Source organism: Sus scrofa, chromosome 10 (assembly GCF_000003025.6).
Source record: "Sus scrofa isolate TJ Tabasco breed Duroc chromosome 10, Sscrofa11.1, whole genome shotgun sequence".
In the NCBI taxonomy this organism is placed as follows: Eukaryota; Metazoa; Chordata; class Mammalia; order Artiodactyla; family Suidae; genus Sus; species Sus scrofa.
The window spans coordinates 25,554,086-25,581,796 of NC_010452.4; the positions used below are offsets into that span (position 1 = coordinate 25,554,086).

The 27,711-nt window shown below is 42.0% G+C and overlaps 1 protein-coding gene across 20 annotated transcripts in view; it reads left to right on the forward strand.

Moving 5' to 3' along the window:
- The window catches only part of CDC14B (cell division cycle 14B), a 118,047-nt gene that overhangs the window by 82,110 nt on the left and 8,226 nt on the right, over positions 1 to 27,711 (forward strand). For 7 of the 20 annotated variants that reach the window (XM_021064575.1, XM_013989701.2, XM_021064579.1 and 4 more), the window contains 7 exons: positions 2,905 to 2,967; positions 6,634 to 6,721; positions 7,023 to 7,253; positions 13,932 to 14,070; positions 14,210 to 14,369; positions 15,620 to 15,717; positions 26,769 to 26,885. In XM_021064575.1, the coding sequence (XP_020920234.1) occupies positions 2,905 to 2,967; positions 6,634 to 6,721; positions 7,023 to 7,253; positions 13,932 to 14,070; positions 14,210 to 14,369; positions 15,620 to 15,717; positions 26,769 to 26,885 (896 nt within the window). Of the gene's footprint in view, positions 1 to 2,904; positions 2,968 to 6,633; positions 6,722 to 7,022; positions 7,254 to 13,931; positions 14,071 to 14,209; positions 14,370 to 15,619; positions 15,718 to 17,851; positions 18,651 to 20,602; positions 20,748 to 26,768; positions 26,886 to 27,711 lie in introns of those variants that run through there. The other 13 variants (XR_002336288.1, XR_002336289.1, XR_002336290.1 and 10 more) reach the window with 8 other exon arrangements.

Consider the following 27,711-nt stretch of genomic DNA (forward strand, 5'->3'; position numbering starts at 1 on the left):
TTTATATAAAATTAAGCAGGTCCCGACTGATTTGTCAGTGCTGTTTAAAAATAACTCCTGTGTCCGATTAGACTCCTAGCCTGGGAACCCTCCATATGCTGCGGGTGCGGCCCTAAAAAAAAGGTGGGGGGGGGAAGAAAGGTAGAGACTGTACTAAAAGAAAAACAACAGACAGATAAAAAAACAACTCCTGTGTTTTATAACCAGGGCTGCTGCTGTCTTTGACTCCAGTTGGGGTACCCTTTGTACCACATTCTAAACGAACAGGGTTCCCTGGAATCATGTGGCACAACGGGCCTTGGTTCTAACACTCACTCCCTCAGGTATATTTCCTAAGTGTCAGGGCAGCTCAGGAAACTTGATCAAGGGAGTTCCCGTAGTGGCTCAGTGGTTAACGAATCCGACTAGGAACCATGAGGTTGCGGGTTCGCTTCCTGGCCTTGCTCAGTGGGTTAACGATTCAGCGTTGCCATGAGCTGTGGTGTAGGTTGCAGACAAGGCTCGGATCCCGCGTTGCTGTGGCTCTGGCGTAGGCTGGCGGCTACAGCTCCGATTCGACCCCTAGCCTGGGAACCTCCGTATGCTGCAGCAATGGCCCTAGAAAAGGCAAAAGAAAAAAAAAAAGAAACTTGATCAAATAAGCCTCAACAACATCTGAAGTTTTATGTGTCTTGTATTTTCAGAGGCAATAGGAACTCAGGTTTACTTTCTTGTATAATATAACTTGGTGGCTTTATGAGAATTTTGACAGGAATTTTATGTATTAAAATGAGACCTATCTATGTAGTATACAAGTCCAGAGATTAATTAGCACACTTTGTTTTCCTATATTGGGCGATGAGGATAGACCCTTAACACAGTGACTTCGGTGTATGGAGCTGATAGAGGTTCATTCCCACAGGCTCTGAGACAGCTCTGTGAGGCCTCAGTTGAGGCAGGTGACAGACAGAGGAGGAGATAGGAGATGGAGGGATAGTAGGTATAAATGACCCTTTGCCATTAGAGTTATGTCCTCAGGTGGGCCCCTGGGAACTGCTGATATAGGCAGGCATACTTGTCCTTGAACCTAGGCTCCTTTCTCTCCACTGTCACCACCTTTAAAAAAGAGGAGTTCCCTGGTAGCCTAGTGGTTAAGGACCTGGGGGGTCACTGCTGTGGCTCAGGTTCAGTTCCTGGCCTGGGAACTTCTCTGTGCCATGCTCGCAGCCAAAAAAGAGAGAGGGAAGAAAAAATTTGAGGGCCTTAGAGATGGTCTACTCTAATATTCGCTTAATTTTTTATCCGATGTTATTATATTTAAAGTTTGATTAGCTGTATGTATAGATCAAAGATGGCTTTTTCCATGCTATATTTAATTTTACTCAAGAGCCAACAGCTTCTGACATTCAGTTTAAATTTTTTTTTTTTTGGCTATGCCAAACAGCATACAAAAATTCCCAGGCTAGGGATTGAATGCATGCCATAGCAGTGTCACAGGTCACAGCAGTGACAATGCCAGATCCTTAACCCGCCGAGCCATTAGGAAACTCCTCAGTTTAAACATTTTTGTGTGTGACTAATTTTGAATATTATTTTGTTTTTAAAAATTTATAAATATAATTATGTCTTAATTTTAGTGTTGCTTCTAATAGGATCTCCTTATGAGATTCAAAGAATAGAAATTCCCTGCAAACTACATTTTATCTTGTTAGGACTATATCTCTTGTCCAAATACAACATATACTGGGTAATTTGAATTCAGAGAAAAAAAAATCTATCCTGGATTTGGTCTTGGAATTAGGACTTAAATAACTCTTTTATAAAATGAGAGTTCTTTTGTTTGGTATTACAGCCTGCTTATTTCTCATTCATATTTTAGTAGTTTGAGTGTTGAAAACTGGGTTTGCAGAATCACTCCTTTTGAACCGAGGGTAGAGTTTTGGTCAAGAATGGGTGCTGAGGAGTTCCCGTTGTGACGCAGCGGAAAAGAATCAGACTAGGAACCATTGAGATTGTGGGCCTGATCCCTGGTTACAGACATGGCTTAGATCTGGCGCGGTTGTGGCTGCGGCTGCGGCGTAGGCAGGCAGCTGTAGCTCCAGTTAGACCCCTAGCCTGGGAACCAACATACGCCACAGGCGCGGCACTAAAAAGCAAAATTACAAAAAAAAAAAAAAAAGAAGAATGGTTGCTGACATATGTCTGGCTCAGTAAGCAGGGAGAACGCTGTCAGAGGCCACCAGCACGTCCTTGTCTGAGAAAGCAAATACTCTGCTTACTTTGCTTAGCGTGCTCTGCCCACTGCAACTCAGAGTGAGGCTACAGAATGGAAGAGAAAACGTTTGTCTTTTTTTTTCCTTGTTGAAAAGGAAGAGTTTTTCTCTCAAAATTTTGAAGTTTAGTGTTGATCTCTGGGCTGTCTTTAGTATAGGGCCCATTAATCTTTTAATTCAAGACTGTTGAGAAGAATTTGAAAGTGAAGATGTTTATGAAAGTGTGTAGGATTTGTTTGAGATAAACTAATTCATGGTTTCTTTCCTCTGTATTATTTATCTAGCAACCATTGGGTTGTCCATTATATTGGAAGCCTGAGGGGTGTTGATCTAATAAACCAGTAGGATTACTTTGAAGGCTTCATTATTTAGATCTTGCATGGATAGGATGGTTGATAAAGGAAAATAAAAAATAAAATCTCATTAAAATAAACACTTATAATTGGTTTTCCTGATAATTGAAACTGTTTAAAAGAAAAATAAATAAAAGATAATATAGCCCACCGCCTTTGAAAACTGTTCAATGGAATATAATCTAAATACAACCAAGGCTTTTCTGGAGTGCTTCCTGTTACTTATTATTAAGGAATTAGATTGGAAATTGTTTCCTTATTTGCAACTTTGTTCTTAAAAGCTTTCCTTTGAATTTTAGGCAATGCAGTATGACTTCTTTAATTTCAACTCATTTAACCTTGATGAATATGAATACTATGAAGTAAGTTTTCAAGGATATTGTTTCTCACTCTTTTATACACATTTTCCTTTCAGAAGTAATAGTCTTGTTTTTTAAAAAAAAAAACTGAACAATTTAGATATGTATAGAGTTAAAAAAAAGTCATTTTTATTTTCTTATTCCTGTTTCTGTAGTCCTCGTTCTTACTGATTTTTGCATCTGCTACATCCTTCCAGGGTGAATGAGTATATACCTGGGCATTCTTTTTTAATTTTTAGTTTAATTTTTTTAGTATCGATGACTTTTATATAGTGATTAAATGAGATAATGTTTGTAAAACCCTTAGCTTAGGGTCTGATGAAATGAATAGCCATTATATATCTAATTACCTCTGGAAAATATCTTTTTTTGAAAATCATAACCTATTGTTTGTATGAAGTCAAGACACTTCTGGGTTGCAAATTACAGAAAGTAAACACAGGTGGCTTCAATAAAATGGGGAAAATTTATTGCTTTACATAAATCAAAAGTCCAGGAGCAAGTGTAACTTCACAGATGACCAGATTCAGGCACTCAAACACTTACCAGAAATTAGGATAGAGCTAGTTTTGCTCCAAAGGCAGTTATCCCTAGTAGGGATAAAGGCTACTAACAGCTTGGATTTACCCATTCGTTTTACCAAACCCATTGGAAAAGAAATTCAGAGCTCCAGCAGAAGACTTGCCAATTCCACTCGTTGGTCTGGCTTACTTAGGTCATGTCTCTACCCCAGAACCAGCCTGTGTATTCTGGTGAGAGAGGAGTTGAATGGGTGTAGATTACACTGGCCCTCCTAGTAGCTGGAATCGTGTCAGCCCTGTCAAACCACAGAGACCAGTGAAGGGAGGGGATGTGGAAAAGAAAGAGTCCAGGCAGACAGAACTCCTGATGTCCTCTGTGTTTTTAAGTGTAGTACTTTTAGAATTTTTTATTTATTTTTATTTTTATTTTTTTGTCTTTTTAGGGCTGCACCTGGGGCATATGGAAGTTCCCAGGCTAGGGGTTGAATCAGAGCTGCAGTTGCCGGCCTATACCACAGCCACGGAACTCGGGATCTGAGCCGCATCTGCGACCTATGCCACCAGGATCTCACAGCCATTCCAGATCCTTAACCCACTGAGCGAGGCCAGGGATCAAACCTGCATCCTCACAGATACTGGTCAGGTTCAGTACAGCTGAGCCACAATGGAAACTCCAAATGCAGTGCTTTTAAAAAATTTTTTACTTAAAGAATGAGTGATGTGATTCTCCTCTTCCACCCACTAAGATAATGAGTACAGTGCTACGCTTAAGGTCCTTTTTTGGCTAAGAATACTTGTGGAATCTTGTTTTTTTTTTTTTAACCCAGCTATAGTTAGTTATCTTGACATGCTCACTAAAAATGAATTGCACCGAGGGCATGATACATAGCAGTATCTGGAATCCTCAGATAACTGTTCTTTCACAGTCAATTTCTAAAGTAACTATTATTTTAAACTCCTGATATAAATGCACTATTTTAGGATGATTGGGTTAATAGTACCAAAGATGTCAAAGCATATTGTGTGTTTCATTAGGCCAAGCCTACCTTTACTTCTCTGTAGGTATGGTATATCTTTCTAAAGCACAATATATATTTATTTACCATCTTAACTATTGCGTATAATGGAATTATTAACATCATTTTTCATGCCTCTCCTTATAAAATGAAACATTTAAAATAAAATGTACTTTCTCTTTTTGGATGAGCAGAACTACTAAAAACACCCATGGGTGTCCCTTCAGTGTAGCACAGTAATGCCTTTATGTGCTTTTTACTAAGAAGTAATATAGGTGCTAATGAGCTTCCCTCTCACTAAGGCCAACAGTGCAACACTGCGGGGGGACGTAGCAGAATTGTTTGCTTTCAGTGAAATTGCATTGACTCTTTAGATAGCTACAGACCACGGTAGCTTTGTTTAATCTCAATAGTGTGTTTAGACATTTTGGATTGCTGTTTTTCATCGATTCCATGATGCCCTTTTTTTTCCTGGTTTAGCTGCTTTGAATTCAGGATGCATCCTACAAATCTATGGGTGCCTGTGATTCAGTGAAATCTCATACACACATTTCTTACTAAAACTCCAAACTTCTGGGAGTTCCTGTCATGGAACTGTGGGTTAAGGATCTGGTGTTGCCATGCGCTGTGGTGTTGGTCGCAGATGCAGCTTGGATCCCGAGTTGCTGTGGCTGTGGTGTACGGCAGCAGCTGTAGCTCCGATTCGACTCCTAGCCCAGGAACTTCCAGATGCTATGAGTGTGGCTCTAAAAAGACAAAAGACAAAAACAAAACAAAAAAATCTCCAAATTTCTGATTTTACTTCAAAATCAGAATATCTGGCAACGCTTGTCCTCATTGCTGTTTACATCGTTTAGCGTGGAAGGAACATGGGCTCATCATTTCCCTTCACTGATAAATTAAGTCAAGGAAATTAGTTTTGGGTTACCTGCCTGGCCCTTTGTATCTTTAGGCAACTCTCGGTTTCTTTCTTACCTATCTCAGGTACACGTATATACATTCCAATTATAAAGCTACTTAATCCTCTTTTTATGTTTTCTCCTTCCCACTTTCAAGTGTCTCCTGTATCCTGCTTAGGTCTTTGTGTATCTTTTCTGTTATTAAATTTGAACTATATTTACTTTATAATAATCGTTGTGGATATTCAGTCCAAAGAACTTAATATCAGGAAGTAAAATATTTTGAATTTCAGTTTATATTCATGTTCTTTTCCTGGAGACATACTGTAATCTTAGTATACTTGTAATTTTGAATTTCCTGGTGAGTTTAGTGAAATTTTTTCATTGACCTTCTTATTAAATAGCTAGCAAGGTCATTCCCATTGTAGCTCAGGGGAAACGAATCTGGCTTGTATCCATGAGGATGCAGGTTCGATCCCTGGCTTCGCTCAGTAGGTCAGGGATCCCGCGCTGCCGTGAGCTGTGGTGTAGGCCGGTGGCTGTAGCTCTGATTCGACCCCTAGCCTGGGAGCTTCCATATGCCACAGATAGAGCCCTAAAAAAGCAAAAACGTAAAAATTTTAAAAATTTAAAAATTGCAGCTAGCAAAATGATAGGACGGTGTCTCTCTACAAATGAAAAGTAAATATTGAGAAACCAAGAACCTACGTGGATTGTTTTTTCCTCCTCATTCAAGGAGTCAAGACTGCTCGTACTGGAAGCCAGTTAGTCATTGAGGAAAACGGGGAAGCTTCCAGATCCCTCATAACAGAACAGTTTGCTTTCTTCTTAATTAGCAGCAGCTATATGAGAATTTACTTGGATAGAATAACCAAAGCTGACTACTATAGCCAAAACATGCTGTTAAATTATAGTTAGTAGGGTTAGATGTTAGCTAACTATAGTTGTCCCTTGGTATCCATGCGGAATTGGTGTCCCCTGTGGATACCAAACTCCGCTGCCACTCCAGTTTCATAAGCAGCCTTCTTATTCCATGGATGCAGAGGCACAGATCCTGAGGGTTGACTGTATTCTCTGGGAATGCTCATCGCAGGCCAAATCTTAGTTTCCTGTCTCATGGTCACTTATAAACAGCCTTTGTGCTAAAGCACATAGACTCGAAATCCTTCAGATACTGGTGGCAAGGAAATAAAATGAAATTAAAAATGAATTATGCCGGTCTTCCCTTTGCAGAAAGCAGAAAATGGAGATTTAAATTGGATCATACCAGACCGATTTCTTGCCTTCTGTGGACCTCATTCAAGAACCAGACTTGAAAGTGGTATGTGCAAATGTGGGGCCAGTATAGTTTTGTTCCTGAAAGTATCCATCCTGCATTTGCTTTTGAAAGAGTCCAGAGAGTTAAGTTAAGCTTGACTGTCTTAATTATTTGCGTGTGCTTGGTCATTGTAGCATATTATTTTGCTCAGACTGGGATTTTTTTCATTTTTTTTTTCACAGTAATAATCAAATTGGTCTTTAATCCCCAGTCCAGATACTGTTCCCACCCAGTTAACAGGTGAAATTGTTATCCATTGTTTGCGTTCTGCCTTTTACAACATCTGGCGAATTTCTTTCTGTAGGTTACCACCAACATTCTCCTGAGGCTTATATTCCATATTTTAAGAATCACAACGTTACTACCATTATTCGACTGAATAAAAGGATGTATGATGCCAAACGCTTTACAAATGCTGGTTTCGACCACTATGATCTTTTCTTTGCGGATGGCAGCACCCCGACCGATGCCATAGTCAAAGAATTTCTGGATATTTGTGAAAATGCCGAGGGTGCCATTGCTGTGCACTGTAAAGGTATGTTTCCAGGGTTGGTTGAAGAACGGTGGACCTGTAGCCTGGGAACCCTCCATATGTGGCGAGTGTGGCCCTAAAAAGCAGAAAAATGAAATAAAGAATGGTGGACCTGAGGAGTTCCCATCGTGGCGCAGTGGTTAACGAATCTGACTAGGAACCATGAGGTTGCGGGTTCGATCCCTGGCCTTGCTCAGTGGGTTAACGATCCGGCGTTGCTGTGAGGTGTGGTGTAGGCTACAGACGCGGCTCGGATCCCGCGTTGCTGTGGCTCTGGCGTAGGCTGGTGGCTACAGCTCCGATTCGACCCCTAGCCTGGGAACCTCCATATACTGTGGCAGCGGCCCAAAAAATGGCAAAAAGACAAAAAAAAAAAAAAAAAAAAAAAAAAGAATGGTGGACTTGAATCTGTCTGTGTGTAGAAACACAACACCCTTGTTTAGATTATATGCCAGGACACAGGAAGCTGCCTTTGTTTTTTAAAGAATTCTTTCCCCCCCCTTTGGTAAGTTGCTTTTTTTCTGAAAACCACTTAATAGAGGTCTGATTGCCATAAAAAAAGCTCCATGTATAAAGAAAACTTAAAATTCCAATTTTATGTAAGAAGCCTAGTAGATTAGGTTGTATTCATAGGTAACCATCAAAGTCTTATCACATTGAAATGTTTCTGCTGATTCATTACATATCTATTCAGTGCCTGCTCTTTGGTAGGTTCTGGCATATGTTAGGACACAGAGCCGACTCTAAGAGCCTATGTTTGCTTGGTTTTTAGCAGCTAGGACAGTGCCTAGTGCTTAATATGTATTTATTGAGTGAAAGTGAAGTCATACATGGTATGGATATACTGGTTAAGGATCTGGTGTTATCATTGCTGTGGTGTGGGTTGGATCCTTGGCCTGGGAACCTCCGCATGCCAGGGGCATGAACCAAAAAATAAATAAATCAAACAGCTGCTCAGTTGCTTGGGCTCCTGACACTGGCAGGATGGGCACGCGTTGTGGTCTCCATGGCCACGAGACCAGAAGGGATATGATGAATGGTACAGCAAAGCCCATTTGGGCACAACCCTAAATGGGTTTAGCCCTGAAGCCCAGCCCTTTTGGAGGCAGTGTTCATCCAAAGGGAATTGTGCTCCAAAAAGTAGGGGTTGAAACCAAACAGCCAAATTTCTGCCTCGAGCAATCATGTCAAGATTTGGCTAATCAAGAATGACAGGAGTTCCTGTTGTGGAGCAGCGGAAACGTATCTGACTAGGAACCATGAGGTCGCGGGTTTGATCCCTGGCCTCGTTCAGGGGGTTAAGGATCCCACTGTGGTATAGGTTGCAGACAAGGCTCGGATCTGGCATTGCTGTGGCTGTGGTGTAGACAGGTAGCTATAGCTCTGATTAGACCCCTAGTGTGGGAGCCTCCAAGTGCTGGGGGTGCAGCCCTAAAAAGCAAGAAAAAAACAAAAACAAACAAACAAAAAAAAGAATGGCAACAACAACAACAAAAATCAACAGCTTTTGTACCCAGTGATGGTTGCTTGAATTTTATTGAAGAAAACGATGATACTCTGGTTGCTGGATTTGGTTGCAGAGGTTACAAAGGTCATACTGTTGGTGACATTCCCGGAGTCTTCTTTAAGGGTGTCAGAGTGGCCAATGTCTTTTAGCTTTATACAAAGGCAAGAAGGAAGGACCAAGATCATAAATTTTGATGGTGAAAGCATGATAATAATAAATTTTCATATGCCCCCCCCCAAAAGACCTCATTGGGCTAAAACGAAACTTAGAGAAGTATATGAAATCAGGAAAATGATGCATGAGCAGAAATGTTTCAAATGGTAGTTTATGTTAGGTATCTTTTGCCAAAATTTTAAAAAATAATTAAAACAAAATCCCACATTGGTTATTTCAATTTTTAAGTTATAAGAAGCAATTGAGGTTATTCTCAGCTGAGCTACTCATTCAGGACAGTTCTGTTCCCTGGGGGACATTTGATGATATCTGAAGACATTTTTTGGTTTTTATCACTTATGGGCAGGGGTGCTACTGGTATCTAGTGGGTAGAGGCCTGGAATGCTCCTCAGTATTCTAAAATGGGTGGACAGCCTCCACAACAAAGAATTATCTAGCCTCAAATAGTGCTGAGGTTGAAGAAGCCTGAAGTTGACTGTTGACGAGTTCCCACTGTTGCTCAGTGATTAAGAACCCGACTAAGTATCCAAGAGAATGCGGGTTTGATCCCTGGCCTTGCTCAATTGGTTGAGGATCCAGTGTTGCCATGAGCTATGTCTAGGTCGCAGATGCAGCTCAGATCTGACGTTGCTGTGGCTGTGCTGTAGGCTGGCGGCTGCAGCTCTGATTCAACCCCTAGCCCGGTAACTTCCATGTGCCACTGCTGCGGCCATAAAAAGACCAAAAAAAAAAAAAAAAAAAAAAAAAAAATCTGAAGAGGATTTCATATGATTAGGTCTTTGAGAAAGAAAGCTGATGACAATGTGAAGGTTGGATTATGAAGTGGTAAAAAAGTGAGATTTATTAGATGGTGCATTTGCTCAAGGCACCATAACAGAATACCAGACTGTGTAACTTAACAAAAGTTGGAGTCCTGTCATGGCTAAGCAGAAGCAAATCTGACTGTCATTCATGAGGATGCAGGTTCGATCCCTGGCCTCCCCCAGTTAGGGATCTGGCATTGCCTCGAGCTGTGGTGGAGGTCACAGATGTGGGCGAATCCCGTGTTGCTGTGGCTGTGGAGTAGGCCGGCAGCTGTAGCTCTTGATTTGACCCCCAGCTTGGGAACCTGCATATGCTTCGGATGCAGCCTTAAAAAAAAAAGTTTATTTTCTCGCAGTTTTGGAGGCCAGAAGTCTAAGGTCAAGGTGCTGGCAATGTTGGTTTCTGATGAGACCTCTCTTCCTGGCTTGTGGACAACTGCCTTCTCTTTGTCCTTCTTATGCACTCATTCCTGGTGTCTCTTCCTCTTGGAAGGAAGGACACCAGACCTATTGTACCAGGTACCCCTTTCAACATCCATCACCACCTCCCCCCCTCCCTGCTAGCTCATGACCTTGTTTAATCTTAATTTCCTCCATAAAAGCCTCTTTTCCAGGAGTTGCCGTCGTGGCTCAGTGGTTAACGAACCTGACTAGCATCCATGAGGATGTGGGTTCGATCCCTGGCCTTACTCAGTGGGTTAAGGATCTGGTACTGCCATGAGCTGTGGTGTAGGTTGCAGACACGGCTTGAATTCCTCATTGCTGGGGCTGTGGTGTAGGCTGGTGGCTACAGCTCTGATTGGAGTTGGACCCCTAGCCTGGAAACCTCCATATGCTGCCAGTGTGGCTCTAAAAGACAAAAAGGCCAAAAAAAAAAAAGAAAGAAAGAAAGAAAGCCTCTTTTCCTGAGACAGTCGCACTGGGAATTAGGACTTCAATGTGTGGATTGGGGGGCTAGAGGACACAGTAACATTCTGTTCTCTGGGTACCCAGTATTCACGTCCTTGTGTACACTCAGCCCTTCCTAACAGCTCCCAAAAATCTTAACCCGCTGCAGGGTCAATTCCAAGTCTAAAATCTCATCTAAATATCACCCGAATCAGGTATAGGTGATACTCCAGGTATGATTCATCCTGAGGCAGATTCCTATCCAGCTATGAACCTGTGAAACCAGACAAATGATGTACTTTTAAAATAAATTAATGTTCCGGTCGTGGTGCACTGGAAATGAATCTGACTAGTAACCATGATGATGCGGGTTTGATCGCTGGCCTCGCTCAGTGGATCGGGATCTGGCATTGCCCTGAGCTATGGTGTAGGTCGCAGACACAGCTCAGATCTGGTGTTTCTTTTTTCTTTTTTTTTGTCTTTTTGCCATTTCTTGGGCCGCTCCTGCGGCATATGGAGGTTCCCAGGCCAGGGGTTGAATCGGAGCTGTAGCTGCTGGCCTACGCCAGAGCCACAGCAATTCGGGGATCCGAGCCGCGTCTGTGACCTGCACCACAGCTCACAACAACGCCGGATCCTTAACCCACTGAGCAAGGCCAGGGATTGAACCCACAACCTCATGGTTCCTAATCGAATTTGTTAACCACTGATCCACAATGGGAACTCCCAGATCTGGTGTTTCTGTGGCTGTGTTGTAGGCGGGCAGCTGCAGCTCTGATTCGACCCCTAGCCTGGGAACTTCCATATGCCGCAGGCACAGCCCTAAAAAGCAAAAATAAAATAAAATAATGGAACAGATATGGAGTAGATGTTTCTATTCCAGATGAGATCGGGTGTGTTCAAGGTGCTATGTTCGTAGACTAGACATTCTCCTTGGGGGAAATTGGGAAGATGGAGGTGGTGACAGGTCCCCAGCAAGACCAGATCCTAGCAAGGCAAATGCCATTAGATCTTTAGGATCTTTGGCTTATTTCTCTGTGATACAGGCCCTCTGGGATGGCATCACATGCCTGTGGTCCAAGGTGGCAGTCTTGCTCCTGTGGTTATGGGTGAGGCAGCCTTGCCCTCTGAAACCATGGAGCGGCCCTACCCTTTGAAACCCTTTGAAGCAGCAGGTGGCCTTGACCTCTGGGCTTTGGCAGTGGCAGCCAAGCCAGTTTCAGCATCACCCTCAGCATTATCCTTTCCTGCTCTTGCAGGAGGAGCAATGTTTGCAGCATTTACCTCTGTTGTCTAGTCCTCTGGAATTGCTGAAATCTCAAAGCCTTCTTTATTTCATCCTCTCTCTGTCCCTGCTAATCCAAATTGACAGTGTGTCTGAAAGTGTAATCCCATCCCTGTGCTTCTGCTGAGATGGCTGATTAAATCCATGGGTGATACCTTTATGGAATTGATTTTTTGATCGCACCCTGGGTATTCACAGTGCACTTTCTCGCTTTTTGCAAAATGAATAGGCCCAGAGTTTTCTAAAGGTTTAGTTTCTCATTCCTTTTGGCTCAACAATTACTTCTTGAGTTCATCTCTTTCTTCTCACTTGAGTAAGGAGAAACCAGGCTGCCCCTTCAAGACTTTGCCTAGGAATCTAAATCTCCTCTGACAAGTATCCAAGGTCCACACTCCACCAAGCACTAGAATACAATTCAGCTAGGTTTTTTTGCTACTTTATTCTAGCAAGGATCGCCTTTCTTCTTGTTTGTGGTAACATGGAAACCTTGTTTTCATCTGAGTCTGCACCAGAGTCACCATTCACTTCCTTAAAGGCAATCTAAGTTTTTTCCTAACATGTGCCTTAAAATGCTCTCAGCCTGTGCAATTCCAATGCCAGAGTCACTTCCGCTTTTTTTTTTTTTTGCTTTTTATGGCCACACCCTCGGCATATGGAGATTCCCAGCTAGGGATCGAATTGGAGCCACAGCTGCCAGCCACAGCCACAGCCACCCCAGATCTGAGCCGTGTCTGCGATCTGCACCATAGCTCATGGCAACGCCGGATCCTTAACCCACGGAGCAAGGCCAGGGATCCAACCTGCGTCCTCATGGATACTAGTCAGATTCGTTTCCACTGAGACACAACGGGAACTCCCACTTCCACGTTTTTATATGGTGTTACAGTAGCATGCCACTTCGCAGTACCAACATCTGTATATTACTGAGGGCTTTCCAGAGAAACAGACCCAGGAAGATAGGTGTATACATAGAGGAGATTTATTATAAGGAATTGGCTGATGTGAATAAGCAGGCCGGTGAGTACAGAATTTGCTGTGTGGACTGGGAGGCTGGAGACCCCCGGAAAGGCAGTGGTTCGGTTGAAGTCCAAAGGCAGTCAGCTAGAGAATTCCCTTGAGTCTTGGGAGGCCAATATTTTTGTTCTGTTCAAACGTTCAGCTCATTGAATGGGGCCCATCCATATTATGGAAGCCCACCTTTTAGCTTACTCAGCGTCAACTAGTCTCATCCAAATATACCTGCCAGCTCGACATGTAAAATTAACCAACGTGGGAAGTAATGATAGTCTAGATAAGAGTAACGGAGGACAGCAGGAAAAGGATGGAAAAAAGTTCATGTGAAAATAGGTATAAAAGTGGAGTAGGAAATACTGTTGGATGAGGGAGAAAGTACAAGAGTTTGAAGCTTGCATTTTTAGAGAGATGGTGGTACTATTGACAGAGAACTCAGATTATAAAACCCTGCACGTAACTGACAAAGCATCACTTAGAAAGTGCATGTCAATCTTGGCTAATCATGTGGGGCCATTTAGGAATCTTTTCTGTCCAGGCTGCATCACATACCAATTAAATCAGAATTCTGGAGGTAAGACCTCAGTGTTTTTTAAAACTTCAGTTGATTATACTCTGCACTAAAACATGTGAGAACTACTGTTGAGGGGGGGGGAATCATGGGAAGCTTTTTTTTTAAAAAAATTCTGGAGTTCCTATCATAACTCAGTGGTTAACGAATCCGACTAGGAACCATGAGGTTGTGGGTTCGATCCCTGGCCTTGCTCAGTGGGTTAAGGATCTGGTGTTGCCATGAACTGTGTGTAGGTCACAGATGCAGCTTGGATCTTGCATTGCTATGGCTGTGGCTGTGGTGGCTACAGCTCTGATTAGACCCCTAGCCTGGAAACCTCCATATGTTGCAGGTGCGGCCCTAGAAAAGACAAAAAAGTTAAAAAAAAAAAAATTTTACCTGCCCAGCAAAATTCTGGAGCACATGAGGCCAGGTCTCATTGGTTTGTTTCTTTTCCTAGCTGGCCTTGGACGAACAGGCACTTTGATAGCCTGCTACATCATGAAGCATTACAGGATGACAGCAACTGAGACCATTGCTTGGGTCAGAATCTGCAGACCTGGCTCAGTTATTGGGCCTCAGCAACAATTTTTGATGATGTAAGTAGGCGGAGCGCAATGGGAAGTAGAATTTTTCTTAGCCTTTGGTCACAGCAGACGGCTTCATAGGAGAAAGTTGTTCATACGTCTCTTTGTGGAAAGTTGTGTTTTGATATTGTGATTTAAATAAATGCCCTAGGAAACAGGCAAGCCTCTGGATGGAAGGTGACTATTTTCGTCAAAAGTTAAGGGGTCAGGAGAATGGAAAACACAGAGCAGCTGTCTCAAAACTCCTCTTGGCTGTTGATGACATTTCAATCAATGGGGTCGAGAATCAAGACAAGCAGGAACCTGAACTGGTAATGGAACCACCCCGATCTTGCTTCTGTCCTTGCTTTAAGTGCTGTGGAGAACATTTCAGGGCATGGAGAAAATCGTAGATAAAAATAATAAAGCACATTTTCAGGCATTATTGTCATACTTTTTTTATACTTGTTGCCTTCTCTAGGAAGCTTTTAGTCAAGATAGTTAATGTGTCTGTAAAACTAAAGCTTTTTGTTTGTTTTTGTTTTTATTTGTTTGTTTTTAACTCACAAGGCACTGGTGATTAAAAGAAAAAAAAGGGTATGTGAAGTAAGTTCTTTAGGTGACCTGATGATATCTCTTCCCCGTATTTTTCCAGTTTCATGATAGTTGATGTAGGGACCAGTTGTCAAATGGAGAACTTTTTTTTTTTCTTTTTAGGGCTGCATCTGTGGCATGTGGAAGTTCCCAGGCTAGGGGTCCAGTCGGAGCTGTAGCTGCCGGTTTACATTACAGCCACAGCAACCTGGGATCCGAGCCACGTCTACAGCCTTACACCCCAGCTCATGGCAGTGCCGGATCCTTATCCCACTGAGCAAGGCCAGGGATCGAACCTGCAACCTCATGGATCCTAATTGGGTTTGTAACCTGCTGAGCCACAATGGGGACTCCTTCAAATGGAGAATTTTAAAGAACCAAGAGTTCAGTGGGTAGCAGTACTAGATTTTAAGTGGTGGTAAGTAGATTGTGAAATTTTTAAAAGGATGTTTTCAGTATTGACTCTTCCGTGCCAAAATGTTTTCTTTTTCTTTTTTCTTTCGTTTTTTTTTTTTTTTTTTTTTTTTTGCTTTTTAGGGCCATACCTGTCACATCTGGATGTTCCCAGGCTAGAGGTTGAATCAGAACTGCAGCTGTCAGCCTACGCCACAGCCACAGCCACAGCCACAGTAATGCCAGATCTGAACCATATCTGCAACATACACCACAGCTCACGGCAATGCCGGATTCCTGAGGGAGGCCAGGGATTGAACCCGCATCCTCATGGATACTAGTTGGGTTCGCCACAGTGGGAACGCCCTCAAAATTTTTTATAACAAGAGCGCCGTTGGGTTCTTTGTGCAAGTCAGCTTTTGGTTGTCTTGAAATGTATCCTATAGCTTCATTTTGAAAGCAGCAAAATAGAGTTGATCAGGAAGTTGAGGTATATTTGTATGTGTCTGTGTATGGTCTGTATGAATAAATGTAGCTGTTACGCTTCACTGCGTTAATAAGTACAACTTAAGTCAGTGTTTTTTTGCGTATACAGTACAGTGATGATGACGAAATCAATGGAGTGACACAAGGTGATAGACTTCGGGCTCTGAAAAGCAGAAGACAATCCAAACCAAACGCTATTCCCCTCACGTGAGTCTGATTTCCTTCGTGCGGCTGATGTTACTTAATATGTGTATGAGGTCCTACCTGAGCATTTTTTTCCTGTGCCTTTTTTCTCCATGGTTGCATGTCCATCATTCCACTTGGAAATGAAGATCGACATGATTTAATATCTAGGAAGTTCCTGTGGTGGCTCAGTGGAAACAAATCTGACAAGCATCCATGAGGATGCAGGTTTGATCCTTGGCCTCACTCAGTGAGTTAAAGATCCGGCATTGCCGTGAGCTGTTGTATAGGTCCCAGACACCGTTCGGATCTGGTTTTGCTGTGGCTGTGGGGTAGCCAGGCAGCTATAGCTCTGATTCAACCCCTAGCCTGAGAACTTCTATATGCTGCAGGTATGGCCCTAAAAAGGAAAAAAAAAAAAATCTAAGGGTTTTAGTTCAGAAGTTCTTAGCTATCCCGTGTTTATCTCCGTCTTGTATTAGAACCTCTCTAACCTGTGTAGTTAGGAAAGCACTCTTAGGAATGCTTTTTCTCCATGGACAATAACCATGTTACATCCTCAAGAGAGGGACAGCAGATGTCAACTGTAGAACAACAGATTTGTCCAGAGTTCTTAGGATTGTGAATTGCTTTACTCACTACCATATTACACATAATTTGTTTTGATAGGGTAGAATTTAATTAGTAGTGACATAATGGTTTAATGTCATTATATTATTTTAGGTCAGCAATGAATTGATTAAACTATTTTTGTATTAATTTTTTGGTTGAGGAATTATTTTCAAGTTACAGAAGAAGGTTTAGCGTGGGGATAGGAAGTTTTATAGTTACCGGGTTGTGTGTATGTCCACTCGTGCTTGCTGGTGTGAGTGTTATTTGGGATTCAATCTCATGGAGCAGCCTGGATTGTTAGAAAGATATGTAGAGTCAACAACTTGGCCATTGTCCTTTTTTTCTAGGGTATTCTTTTGTAGATGCTCCCACCTGTGCCATTGTATTCCTTCCTTCTAGTAATTTTCCCTTTTCATTGTTGGGTGGGTACCAAATTTTGGCCTTTTTTTTTTTTTTTCTTCTTTTTTTTGGTGACAGAGGTAGGTAATTTTTTTTTTTTTTTCCAGTGATCATCTTGTAATATGGTAAGGAACTAACAGCACAGTAAGTGGTCATGGCAGAGTAGAACAGGCCTTTTGAAATTACATTCCAAAATAGAATTTTTACGCATAAGATATGTATCATCAGGGGCCACTGCTTTGGGAGATTCTTAAAAGACCCCAAGAAAAGAATTGAGTTTTCTGGGAGTTCCTGTTGTGGCTCAGTGGAAATGAATCCAACTAGTATCCATGAGGCCATGGGTTCGATCCCTGGCCTCGCTCAGTGGGTTGGGGATCTGGTGTTGTGAACTGTGGGGTAAGCTGGCAGCTGTAGCTCCTATTTCGACCCCTAGCCTGGGAACATCCATGTGCCACAGGTGCAGCCCTAAAAGGCCAAAAAAAAAAAAAAAAAAAAGAATTGAGTGTTCTAAAATAAAGTACCACGTGAATGAAAGTCATCAATGAGTAATTTTTTTTTTTTTCCCTCTTTTCAGGGCTGTACCCGAGGTATATGGAGGTTCTCAGGCTAGGGGTCTAATTGGAGCTACAGGTGCTGGCCTACACCACAGCCACAGCAACACCAGATCTGAGCCAGGTCTGTGACTTATACCACAGCTCATGGCAACTCCAGATCCTTAACCCACTGAAGGAGGCCAGGGATCGAACCTGCAACCTCATGGTTCCTAGTCGGATTCATTTCCGCTTCACCACAACAGGAACTCCCCTAAATAAGTTTTAATCACATATTCTCTCTTGCCATTTAGTGGTATAGTCAATCAACTAGAATGCTGTAAGGATGGTGCATTTTATATAATTTTTTTAATTGCAGCTGCCATTTTGTTTTTAATTTCGTTATGTCTCATTTAATGTCTTAATGGTTCTTTTTATTTAGAAATAGCCTATTCTAGATTATCGTTTGGAAGTCAGTTTTAGACATGGAGGAAATAACTAGACTGGTGCTTCTTAAACTTCAGTATGCATTCGAGTTTGCTGGGGAGCTTCTTAAAATGCAGATCATGGTCAATGGGTCTGTGCCATCAGATTCTGCATTTTTGGCCCATTTCCAGGTGTTCCAGATGCTGCTCGCCCAGGGACCACACTTGGAATCACAAGCCTTTGAAAATGGATGGTTTTGTGTGTTGCTTTTCGTCACATCCAGGTTTTTTGTTCTATTTTTCAGAATCTGCAGCATCAGTTTATTTCTCAGTAGCTCGTTGCTTTCTCTTCAGAAGTCAAGCTGGGAGTTAAGGGGATGGGAATTCTGTTTAGTCAAATGTTCTTGAGTTCAGTAGGGCTTCGAGGACGTTTCCTTTGGTTAGTCTTGAGTCTGCCAGCTTGTGCATATGTTTTCTGATAGTTCAAATCATTTGATGCTCCTTTCTAGAAAAATTGTTTGTGTAACATAAAAGGAAACAATGGGATTTCCCATCATTGCTCAGTAGGTTAAGGATCTGGTGTTGCTGTGGCTGTGGTATAGGCTGGCAGCTCTGATTCGACCCCTAGCCTGGGAACTTCCATATGCTGAAGGTGCGGCCCTAAAAAGAGGCTGCCCCCTCTCCCGCCAAAAAAAGAAAGACTAGAAAACAACAAATGTATACTAAAATTCGATATATGGTTGGAAACCAGAAGTTGACAGTAGATGCTATGACATTCACCTCCGTATATGAGGTTTCCCTGAGGTGGAAGTTGAATGTTATCAGTGATGGTTGAATGAAAGTAGCTAGAAAGGACCAACCTCTATGCTATCCATTTGTTTCATTACCTATTTATACCCTCCCTGAGGCCAAAAGTAGTAAAGGACACTGGCCCTTTGCTCCGAAGCAGTCTTGGTATATGTTAAAACAACCAAGTACAATGGTTGAAATTAAAAAAAAAAAAAAGAGCTAGGCGGTTCCTTGTGATGCAATGGGTTAAGGATCTGGTGTTGTCACTGCAGCATCCTGGGCCACTGGCCTGGGAACTTCCACATGCTGTGGGCATGGCAAAAAAAAAAAAAAAAGAAAAGAAAAAGAAAAAGAAAGAAAGAGAAAATAGCTTCCCCTGTAATTGTAATTAGAACCCCTGAAACAAAAAAGCATAGCCCCCAAACTGTCCTCTCCTCATACACTCAACAAACTTTTAGGTCACACTTTTAAAGGAAGAAGCAAAAGGCTAAAATTCTAGGCTCTTAATTCTGTGTACAGACCCTAGGGGATTTAAGATTTCCTTTCCTTTTCCTTCTATTTTGCTTAGTCCCTCTTTTGCTTTTTCACACCCTCTTTGCTGTTATAATCATCTTTTTTGCTCTTACCTGTAGCTCTTTTGGCCCTAGTAGAGATCAACTGGAGAGCTCCTTTCCTTCCCAAGTCTTTGTTGTTATTTTAGGAATAAAAGTCCCCTGAGAGAGAGAGAGTTTGCAGCAGCAGCAGCTTGGCTTGGGAAATTGAAATTCAGTTCCTGCCTCCCAATTTTGACCCATCGGTCACTGTGAACAAGTTATTATTTTGCTTTCCTGTTGGTACCTAGCCAAATGAAAATACTCGTAAGAGGGAAAGGTAGTGAAAAATATATGAGTACTAGTGATCCATAAGAGGAAGTTATAGTACGTAAAATAATCCAGTCATTGGCTTCTGTTTCATAAACAGTCGATATTTGGGGGAGCATTAAAAAGTTATTACAGATTGTCAAATAGGAGTTTTGTCAGAGAGCGTGTCTGATCCTGACTACCGTGAAGACGGGGCATCATGTAACACCAAGATCTGGAAGTGATCTTCAGGACGTGATGACAGGTTTATTATGGTCGGTCCAAAAATAGATTTGGTAGATTTTATAACTTCATTCATGCTGCCTTCATGGATGAACTTTGTTCATCTTTCTACTGAAGATTTCTGCTAGGATTGTTAGGGGTGAAGGAAATGATACACGAAGCGTGGAAGTGCCGCTTACATGGGAATGGATAAAAATAGAGATGTAATTCGCATTGAAAATCCCTTAAAATCCCCTAACAGTACAATGTAGGTGGGTATGTTGCATCATTGGAAAAGAATTCTTTTTTTTTTTTTTATGAGATCATATTTATTTTATTTTTATTTTTTTTTGTCTTTTTGCCATTTCTTGGGCTGCTCCCGTAGCATATGGAGGTTCCCAGGCTAGGGGTCGAATCAGAGCTGTAGCCACCAGTCTACGCCAGAGCCACAGCAACGTGGGATCCAAGTCGAGTCTGCAGCCTACACCACAGCTCACGGCAACGCCGGATCCTTAACCCACTGAGCAAGGCCAGGGATCGAACCCACAGCCTCATGGTTCCTAGTCAGATTCATTAACCACTGCGCCACAACGGGAACTCCGGAAAAGAATTCTTACGCCATGAGCTTTACTAAAGGAACAAATGAAAATCTGTAATGCAAACAAATGGGCTGCTGTGTTCATTTGTAATTGTGCCCCCTATGAACTTACTTGTTACCAGTCCAGGGCTTGTTTGTTTGTTCGTCTGGTTGGTTTTGCCTCCTTTTCTTCTGTGGTTTGGTTTCCTGTGTGCCTGTCTTGTGTATTTTGAAGAATTTCAGTCACAGAGCTAGGACTCGGATTTCTGTATCCCGCAATGCAATAAACATGGGGTGGTTATCCACCTAGAGGTCGGGTCTGATCTTTTATTACCAAATAGCAAACCTGTTTAAGACGGAAGACAGCCTTTTTTCTCCCCCGCCAACAGAAAATGGTTCCTGCGCCCCTTTGTATCGCAGGGGATCTAAAATCCACACACGCCTTCATTTTGATTATTGTATGTATTTTGGATTCCCAGTTTGAACATCTGTTCTTTCCCCTTCACCCCTTTCCAGATGTTCCCTAGCTGTGCTGACCTCTGCCCTGTGTAGTGTTGTCATCTGGTGGATTGTGTGTGACTACATTCTCCCCATCCTGCTGTTCTGTCTCGATGGTTTAAGAACACAGTAGCATCAGGACCCTTTGACAGGTAGCTGCTGTGTAAGTGCCCCGTTCCATTTCTCTACAAGCGCCCACCTCTGGTGTCCAGTGTGTTTCTCCTGATGCATGTTTTCCTCCCTGTCAGCTCTTCCAGCTTTGTTGGTTTGCCTTTTTCCAAAGGTTCTCATTCTGAATCTTTTCACTGGATGCAATGGTGGCGGGGAGGGAAGGCTTCGCTATTCCTGTCATACAAGGGATATTAAAAATAATACATCTTGTTTTTAAGATATGCTTACTTGTAACCGTTTTAGGTTTTTTTTTGTTTTTTGTTTGTTGTTTTTTTGAAATATCCATTTATGTCAGTGAAGTGAATTCTTTTCCCTATCAAAAAAATGTAGTTAGTTTGGGATAATTGGGGTGATTTTCTTTCAATCCGTTGTCTCATTGAAATAACTTTCCTCTTTCTTTCTACAGTAAATATCTTTAATATATCCTTTCCAATCTAGCGAAGAGAATTTTCCCACTGATTTTGCTGTGATTAGTAAAGATTTGAGGTCTAGTGAGCATGGGATCCTGTTTTACCTCTGCTTCTGCCGTTGTCCACAGCGCTCTCTCAGCAGGCACCTGCTTCCTTGTTAGATCTTCTGTCTGGAGTGTGCACATTTTTTCTGCTGCCTCACTTCACTTCCTTCCCTTTAGGGAATATAGTTAAGTACAGTTTTCAACACTTGGCATTGAATGAAAATAGGAAAGTGGAGAAGACTGGAGTCCCTTGTTTCTGTTTGTGTTTTTACGCAGCAGTCACCGCACTCTTTACGCTATTCTGCCTTCCTCCTTGCCCAGAAATAACCAGAATGCCTTTATTAGGTTAATAGAGGCAGAATGTGTGTTCTCTAGATGTTTTCCATCCTTCAGTGAGTACCTTAACAGCAGAGGGGTTCTTTTTCTGCAGAAGGATGTGGCAAGAAGCGCACGTGGGCATCATATGGTTAAGACCAGGAATACAAAGGGTACCCTGTGAGGCCGTGGTTGTAGGTCCAGGCTGCGTTCTTTTTTTCTCTGAAACTTTTTCTTTAGCTCATATTTTGAGAATTTCTTGTCTTGTTCCCACTTGGACTTGGGAGTTATCAAGAAATACAAAAGCGCCTTCTAGGATCTCATCCAAAGTAAGATTCCATTGCAACCAACTCTAGTACTTTGTGGTTTCATGAGATGCCTTCTGTTGGCTAGAAAAGGTTTAAAAATCTAGCAGATGCCATTCTTCTCAAAATGAAGGAAAAGCAGCTTAACATGTTCCAATTCATGACATTTGAAAAATATCTTATTAAGGAGTTCCCGTTGTGGCTCAGTGGTAACGAACCTGACTCGTATCCATGAGGATGCAGGTTCCATCCCTGGCCTTGCACAGTAGGTTAAGGATCTGGCGTTGCCGTGAACTGTCATGTAAGTCGTAGATGCGGCTCAGATCTGGCCTTGCTGTGGCTGTGGTGTAGGCCGGCACCTACAGCTCTGATTAGACCCCTAGCCTGGGAACTTCCATACAGGCGCGGCTCTAAAAAAAAAAAAAACAAAAACAACCAAAATCGTATTAATGCAAGCTTATCATTACATAGACACATATGTTGTATTTCCAATACAGATTATCCTTTTGGATGTTTTGTTCCTTTACTTGTCTTAAGGAGCTTAGATTTCATGTACTAACTCAGGACCATCACTCCCTGCATAGATCTATTCTTCTCAAACTGTTCCAAGGGGCAAAGATATTTTGAACAGGTGGAGTCAGTGCTCCTAATATTTAGGCACTTCATGATTGTGTTATTTTTGGCAGGGTAAGTTTAAAAATGGTCTCTACACAACTTAGAATAGATTTACAAGGAGATCCTGCTGAGTAGCATTGAGAACTATGTCTAGATACTCATGTTGTAACAGAACAAAGGGTGGGGGGAAAAAATGTAATGTACGCATGTAAGGATAACTTGATCCCCTTGCTGTACTGTGGGAAAATAAAATAAAAAGAAAAAAAAAAAAGAAAAAAAAGAAAAAAAAAGGTCTCTATCAGGCCCTTCTCTTTTTAATATTCTGTGTAAGGTGTAACCTCTTTGTTATTATTATTGACATTTGCCATTGTATTTCTAGACCCAAAGCAGTGTATTCAGTTTAGCCTGCCTGATTAATTTGGAGTTTACAGAAACAAAAGCTTTCGACAGTAACTTTACAGAAACAAAAGCTTTCAACAGTAGCAGTGATGTAAACAGGTAATCATCCTCGCAATTACCCTTTGAGGCGGCTGCTTATCGGCCCCACTGTTAACATTTACCTCTGCTGGCTGATGAGAGGCAGTTGCCTGGCACGCCTGGAGAGCTCGCCTGTTTAACAGTACTTAGCATGCTGCGTCTGACTCTTGGTGGAAAAGGCACCTCTGCAGGTTGCAAGCCTCAGGCCCATTGTTGTTGGTGACTTTTTTTTTTGTCTTTTTAGGGCTGCACCTGTAGCATATGGAGGGTCTCAGGCTAGGGGTCTAATTGGAGCTCTAGCCGTCAGTTTACACCACAGCCACAGCAACACCAGATCTGAGCAGCATCTTAGACTATACCACAGCTCACGGCAATGCCGGATCCTTAACCCATGGAGGGAGTCCAGGGCTCGAACTTGCGTCCTCATAGATACTAGTCAGATTCGTTTCCGCTGCGCCACAATGGGAACTCCAGGCCTGTTATTTTGAAGGCTCATTTCGTTGCCATGGTGGACCACCCATGTAAATAGTGCATAGTTGCCCTGATTGATCTTCTTGGACTTGAACATTTATGTTCAAAGCATTTTTATGACTTGATAGGTGAGAGACCTGGCCTTCCAATTTTTTGCTTGGCCGCCCCAAGGTGCAGGTATCTTTGTGTCCCAAATCTGAAAATGCTGGACCTCAAAAGATACTACAGAGAAGAAAGGAACCTGCAGAATGAACAAGAGATCAACAGTGGGCCTGAGTGTTCTGTCAGGAAAAGACAGAAAGGAGAAATGACATATGCTGACTATTACCTGCAAGGCCGTAGGGCTGGCCTGGTGTGCAGAGCTGGAGGCAGTGAGTTCCACACACCCTGGGGCAGGGCGAATGCTTCACGACTGTTTGCCACTTAACCGGCCTCCTTTTGTTACTTGTAGGATATCTTGGGTAATAATCTAAGCGTGGTTGCTGAGTTTTTGTCCCACTTTATTGGTGTATAACCTACAGATGTAATAACTGCTCGTTGTTAATGCAAGTAACTGAATCTTTACTGATACGATTAATGCATGCCAAATTTCTGTCATGCTCTTCATTTTAAGATTCCACATAAATTATTATGTATTAATAATATATTACTTTACATAATTGTTGACACTAATTTTACGGAGAAATATTTTTTTAAAAGATGTTTCTGGGAGTTCCCCTTATGGCTCAGTGGTAATGAACCCTACTGGTATCCATGAGGATGTGGGTTCCATCCCCAGCCCCACTCACTGGGTTAAGGATCCGGCATTGCTGTGAGCTGTGGTGTAGGTCGCAGATGTGCTCCCTGTGGCTGTGGCGTAGGCTGGCAGCTGTATCTTCTATTCGACCCCTGGCCTGGGTCCATATGCCTTGAGCGTGGCCCTTAAAAAAAAAAAAGTTTCCTATCGGCCTAAAATAGGACTTAGCAGGGATTTCTTGTTTTGAATAGTATAATAGTTCATTTAAACATAATAATCAAGAGGAGTTTCCATCGTGGTGAAGCGGAAACGAATCCGACTAGAAACCATGAGGTTGTGGGTTCGATCCCTGGCCTCCTCCGTAGGTTAAGGATCTGGTGTTGCCCTGAGCTGTGGTGTAGCTCGCAGATGCGGCTGTGGCTCCAGCGTAGGCTGGCAGCTGTAGCTTCGACTAGACCCCTAGCCAGGGAATCTCTGTATCCTGTGGGTGCGGCCCTGAAAAGACAAAGGACAAAAAAAAAAAAAAAAAAAAAAAAAAAAAAGCCCAAAAACATAATAATTAAGAAATCAGGAGGTAAATTTCTTAAGCAGGAGATTGGCTCTTGTTTTTTTCCCCTCATATTAATGATATTACAGTGTGGTAGTTATCTATACTTTTGGTCATAAACAGCCTCAAATTATTTGAAAAGTAGATGGGATATTTCTGAACAGATTTTTTTCTCTGTTTGTAAAAATTGGAGATAAAAACCATGGAGCCTTGCCAAGTGGCTGAGAGGCTTTAGGACAGCAGTGGAAGCATTGCCATTTGTTTCCACTGTTGTTTTGTTTTTCTTTGTGAAAATTCAAATCCTTAGCAGAGACAGCTAACTATTTCCTCCTCACTTTATAAACTCAAAAAGAATTTAAAAATCCTTGTTTTTGGGAGGTCCTGTTGTGGCACAGCAGAAATGAATCCAAGTAGTATCCATGAGGATGCAGGTTCGACCCCTGGCCCCTGCTCGTTGAGTTAAGGATCTGGTGTTGCCATGAGCTGAGGTGTAGGTTGAAGATGTGGCTCAGATCTGGTGTTGCTGTGGCTCTGGTGTAGGCTGGCAGCTGCAGCTCTGATTCGCCTCCTAGCCTGGGAACTTCCATATGCTACAGGTTTGGCCCTTAAAAAATAACAACAAAAAACAAAACCCCTAGTTTTCAAGGATAGAATACATATGCCAAGGCAGTGGGTGCCCTTTTTGATCATAAACTGTGTCCGCATATACACTTGCTGTTTTGTTAGAACAGCCAACATTTAGGATAATAAACCTTGATCAGAAATCTTGAATCAGGCATTGGCTGACTCACCCAGGATCAGTGTCCCTCAGTGAGATCAAAGGCCAGATTCATAAGGTTTTCAGAAATAGTTCTTGGATAAAGAGAAACAGCCTCCCTCGGCTCTACTCTGTCTCTTCCCCAAACAGCTTGAAATCCGCTGACCTCCAGACTTCGGCTCTGGGGCAGTTCAACCCATCATGTTCCTAGTGATGCGAAATTCGCATGTTACTAAATGTTTAATATCCTGTGAGTTTGGTACTACTAAGATTCTAAGAATTGCCTAATCTTGACTACATTCGAATGACCTGGCTTTGGTTATTAACCACCATGGTGGTAACCCAGGCAACAGCGGGTAGGGCTGACGACTACTTCATTGTATTGGTTTCCTTTCCGTCATGAGCTGGGTTCTCATAAATTCTTGGTGGCTCTCTCACCTTTCTGTTTGGATATAAGAGGAGAAAACTTTTTAAAGTGTTTTTTTTTTTCCTCACAGAAAAAAGGGAGTGTGCACCTATGCAGTTCAGAGTTTCAGTTCATGATCGCTTGAGAAAAAGAATGACTTGTACATTTTTTTTGACGTTTTTTGCTCTTTTCCCTGTGACAATTCAATGAGGAATTTTAAAACATCCTGTGCTTATAAACAAGGTATTCCGTGTGGATTTTATCTGAGGTGTTCTTTCGGATTCCTGAATTTGCCTCCTGAGCAGTCTGTTCCTACAGACATGGTTCCTTGAGATGCCCAGAATTTAATTAAATCAAGTTCACAAAATTTAAACAGTTTCACTCTTATGTTAATGCTACTTGGTGATTTAGTAAATAGATGCAATCCTGACCAAAAGCTCTTGCTTGAATGTACTTTTGAAATTTGAAATGCTATAAAAATTGCTATTGATTTGAGGTTTGTTGCTTGTACTCTCAGTTCTGAAGAGTGAACACTGTGTAGGTGTTTATATTTGAGGTTTTTAAATGTCCTTCTTTTCATGACTAGAATTCTGAGAATCTCCTTATACTTTGGGGTATGGCATAAAGATTTATTTACTGATTGATTACTTTGGTGTGGGAATTGCTTTAACAGGCTAGGTCCTTTGTTTTCCAAAGCAAAGTTCTCTGGTTATCTTTTTATCAACTTTCATAGGGAAATGAGATGCTTTATTTCAAAAGACCTTGATGTAAAAATGTGTTTTGGATTTTTATGGCAATTGTGTCTATGGAAAAATCCTATCAGTTCTTAAGAAAGCAATTTGCACAAAAGGTGCACAAATGCCTTCCTCTCTTAAGTATTTGCAAATTGTTTCAGTGAATATAATGTTCTTTTTTTCCAACTATTTTCAGAGTAATTCTTCAGTCCAGTGTTCAGAGCTGTAAAACATCTGAACCTAACATTTCTGGCAGTGCAGGCATTACTAAAAGAACCACCAGATCTGCTTCAAGAAAAAGCAGTTTTAAAAGGTGAGAAAAGAATCCTGCTTTTCTGAAAAGTTCTGAGTGTTGGTTTTCCGGTTTGATCGCCTGGAATTAGAGATGAAGACAAGAGAAAAGAGCGTCCCTGTGGTGGGAAATTAATCAAAAGTGTCGGATTTCATCATCATCTATAAAAGTCTGAGCCATTGTAATGTAGGGTTTGGTTTGGTTTTGGTTTTCAGAGGCGATTCTCCACGTTGGAAATGTGGTCTCTGGGTCATCATACTGGAAAGTTGAGAATGTTGTTACTTGCAAGCTCTTAAAATTAAGCATTTCCCAAAGCTCTCTGTCAGGACTCGGAGGATATGTTTCTGTCTGTATATCAGCCTAATTATTGGAGAATTGGCTGCAAATCAATGTGATGGTGGAAAAATGATTCCTCTAGTGAGCTTGGGATTCTTCTTAAACCTCATGGTTGTCCTCTTGGCCACTGCCACCATCTGCACTTTCCGACCTGTCATCTTTTCAGTTCTTTCAGTAACAACAGGCTTTCACAAGGAACCGGTCATGTTCTGTGACCATATTCACTCCTCACCTGTGTTTTGGGATGTTTATCATGAACCTGAGACATTTCATTTTTAACGCATTCTAAAAACCAGATCCCTATTGACGGGAGAGCAGGGAGCCTGCTTGCTATCATCTTAGGGGAAGGCAGCCCCCTCCGTTGTGTTTGTGTGTCACTCTGTGCGGTCCTGAGCACAGGGCACTGTGCCCACAGCACAGCGTATAGAGACCACAAGCAGCCTGAAGGTTATCTGAACCAGACTTTAAAATGCTCTTCAGTTTTCTTTGCTTCTTCTTTTCACATCACGTC